The following is a 3000-nucleotide window of genomic DNA, read 5'->3' on the forward strand; positions in this document are numbered from 1 at the left end:
TCGGCACATACTGGAGCATTTTTGCACCCTTGGAGAAACTAGGGGAGGGGCACAAAAACACTTTGGGTTTGCTTCATTCAATTTTCCTTTGTGCCTCCGGCCACCACATGAAAAAAGCCTTGGAGCCCAATGAGTGGCCAAGGTGTCCATGCAATGATGTCGTATGATTATAAGCTCATAGATTATGCTTGAGGCAATAAGGAGAAAAAGGTACTACCATCCCTAATATTAATTAGAGTGTAAGAAATAGCTTCTATAGGAATATCGAGTATTATTATAAGTAGTTGGAGCAATATCTTGGTTGGCGTTAGGGCAGACACAGCCTGGACTCCGTTACACAACCAACTAGCCCTAATAATATGAAGTTTACGTGAGAGGCCGGTCTTAGCCGCGGCCCGCCACCACGAGCTTCTCTCTCTCACCTCATCTTGCCCTTCACCCGAGGGCAAAGCTCCACCTTCCTCCTTTCCTGCTAAATCATGCTCCATGATCACCTCATCTTCTGCGCACCCATGAGCTCCACACAGTCTCTTGCTCAGCAATAATGAACCTTCAATCATTCCTTACCCCTATGGGGAAACCTGCTATATTAAGCCCTTCACCTCTTCACAGTCTCATTGAGGAGTTTCCCTTCTTCGCTAAAAGTCCTCTTTGTATAACAACCTGCTAAACAATATTGTGTCTAGCTGCAGCTCTCAGCTAGTTACTCAGTTATTCGCCTGTTGGTCTTCCTAAATCTTACCCTATGGCTCATAATTGTGCTTAATTCTTAGCTTTCCTCTGTTGTTCTTGCTCCATTTCGCCCTACATTTCGCTTTTTACTCTTAGTTTTTCTTTGTGGGTCTTGTTCAGTTATGCCAATTGTTTCTGATATTTTCTCAAGTTTTCTCCTCAGCCAGTTTACCCTGCTTTCCGTTTGCTCGAGAGGCTCTTCTCATGTGGGTCTTGCCCAATTTTACCCTATTTTGTGCTTATTCTAGGCATTTCTCTTGTCATGGGTCTTGCTCAGTTTTCTCCTATCTTGGGTGCAAATTTTGAGTCTTTTCATTTTACAAAGCAAGAAGCTGCTTTACTGTTATTCCTTTGTGGGTCTTGCTCAGTTCTACCTTAGGTTGATTATTCTCTCTTAATCAGCAGCTTAAGCTATACACCTTTCAATCCTGTATATCGTAGCGGCACTGCCCTATTTGCAGTGACCAAGGGAGCACACTTAATTATTACTCTAATTGCATCGACTAATATATATAATTGTGATTATCTGCTTGCAATATAAATATGGGATGGATAGCAAGGTGCCAAGCTAGCTCTTCCTCAGCATTTGAAGAGCCAGAAGATGTGGAGGCGGCCAATCAGTTGGAGCTCAACATAATATCAGCACAGGATGTGAAGAAGGAGAGATTTGTGGGGCAAATGCAGGCCTATGCAGTTGCATGGATCAAACCAGACTGCAAAATGAAGACCCATGTGGTGAACTCTGATGACCTTCACCCTACATGGAATGCCAGGCTCAACTTCCAAGTCCAAGATGACTTGCTCAAAGAGGAAACTGATTCAGCCATCACTGTTGAAATCTACTGCCAAGGTAGACTCCGTGATACCCTTCTGGGTACTGTTCGAGTCTTTCTCTCTAACCTTATCAAAAAAGGAAAGGGCTACCAAGGTGCTCAGTCCCTTGCTTTGCAGATCAGAAGGCCCTCCGGTCGCCCTCAAGGTATTCTTAACGTTGGCTCCATGTTGCTTGATTATGATGCTAATCTCATGAGATTACCCCCTATGAGAGACTTTAATCTGCTTGATGGTCATCACAAGCTTGCCCCTATCAAATTCTCACCCTTAAAGGAGTTTCAAGAGATTTGCCGCAGGAGCTTTTCTGTAAGCAGAGATGATTTGTCAAGAGAGTCGAAGCCCTCTAGGAGGTTTGCATTGGATGATAATAGCTTAGGTAAGCTTTTTGATACGAGAAATGATTTAAACCCACCATCATTAGCACTAATGAAAGCTACCCATGATGATGAGGGTGAGGAAGAAGCAGTGGAGGCCATATACAGGAAGCTTAAATCCTTTACAAGAGCTGGCAAAGTTGATGCAGAAGAGGAGAAACTGGGTGAGCCCATCAAGCAAATTGATCCCATTAAGCAAATCGAATGCAGCAATGAAGACCCAAAAGCAGCATTAAGCAAAGGTTATCAAGAATCAAAAGAGGAATTAGATGGCGACCAATGCAGTCTAGATTCCTATATCCAACACAAAGCAACGGATAGCTTGGCAAAGCTTCAACAGAAGGGGTTTGATCAGAGGCTTATAACAAAGCTCAATCAATCGAAGGAACCCGAAGATTTTATAAGGCTACAACAGAAGGAGCTTGATAATTGTGCATTTAAGCATCTGCAGCAGAAGGGATTAGGTGATAATTGTGCAATTAAGGTTAATGGTGATCCATTGCACGATGTTGTGTTGGTGTGGAATGACCTAACCTTGCAGAAGAAGAAGGAGCTGTTTTCAGATGATTTGATAAGTAGAGAAGATGCATGTTGCAAGCCAAGGAACAGGGCCGTGTGGGCAAAGAGAACAAGCTGGGCACTTCGAAAAGGTGCTGCCAAGATACACCTTAGTCCATCTGACAAATGAGAGATTATTGATGTTGGTTAGCACTACTACTCGCCTTGTTTATGCAACAAAACAAAGCTTAGCGCTTTAATGGGACTTGTTTTTGGCCGTTTTACAAATTTTAAATCTAACTTTGCAGCCTTTATTTTCCTATCAAGGTTCCATTGATTTGCTTTGCTTTTGCTCCAAATTAGGAAAGCTAGTCACTAAAGTGGAGCCTTAAGTGTGGATGCAAATAGTTGTTGATTGGTTTTATCACCTGCAATTTTCATTACATTAACCATGGCAGCAAAACTATAACTTTCTTGTGGTTCAAGTATAAAGCTGGTTACACATAACTCCCCATTGCATGTTTAATACTCTTGACGATATGCCTGCTCAAGTAACACGGTT

At 42.6% G+C, this 3000-nt stretch overlaps 1 protein-coding gene across 1 annotated transcript; it reads left to right on the forward strand.

Moving 5' to 3' along the window:
- The first annotated feature begins 484 nt into the window (after positions 1–484).
- On the forward strand, positions 485–2745 carry LOC147627126 (uncharacterized). Its single transcript, XM_086816161.1, has one exon. The coding sequence runs from the start codon at positions 1276–1278 to the stop codon at positions 2626–2628; it is 1353 nt and encodes a 450-aa protein (XP_086672287.1). The 5' UTR covers positions 485–1275; the 3' UTR covers positions 2629–2745.
- The last annotated feature ends 255 nt before the right edge of the window (positions 2746–3000 follow it).

Source organism: Cibotium barometz, chromosome 21 (assembly GCF_041138505.1).
Source record: "Cibotium barometz isolate CiBa-2024 chromosome 21, ASM4113850v1, whole genome shotgun sequence".
NCBI lineage: Eukaryota > Viridiplantae > Streptophyta > Polypodiopsida > Cyatheales > Cibotiaceae > Cibotium > Cibotium barometz.

Coding starts and splice junctions, on each gene's coding strand:
- LOC147627126 (XM_086816161.1), top strand. CDS start 1,276: ATGGGATGGATAGCAAGGTGCCAAGCTAGCTCTTCCTCAGCATTTGAA.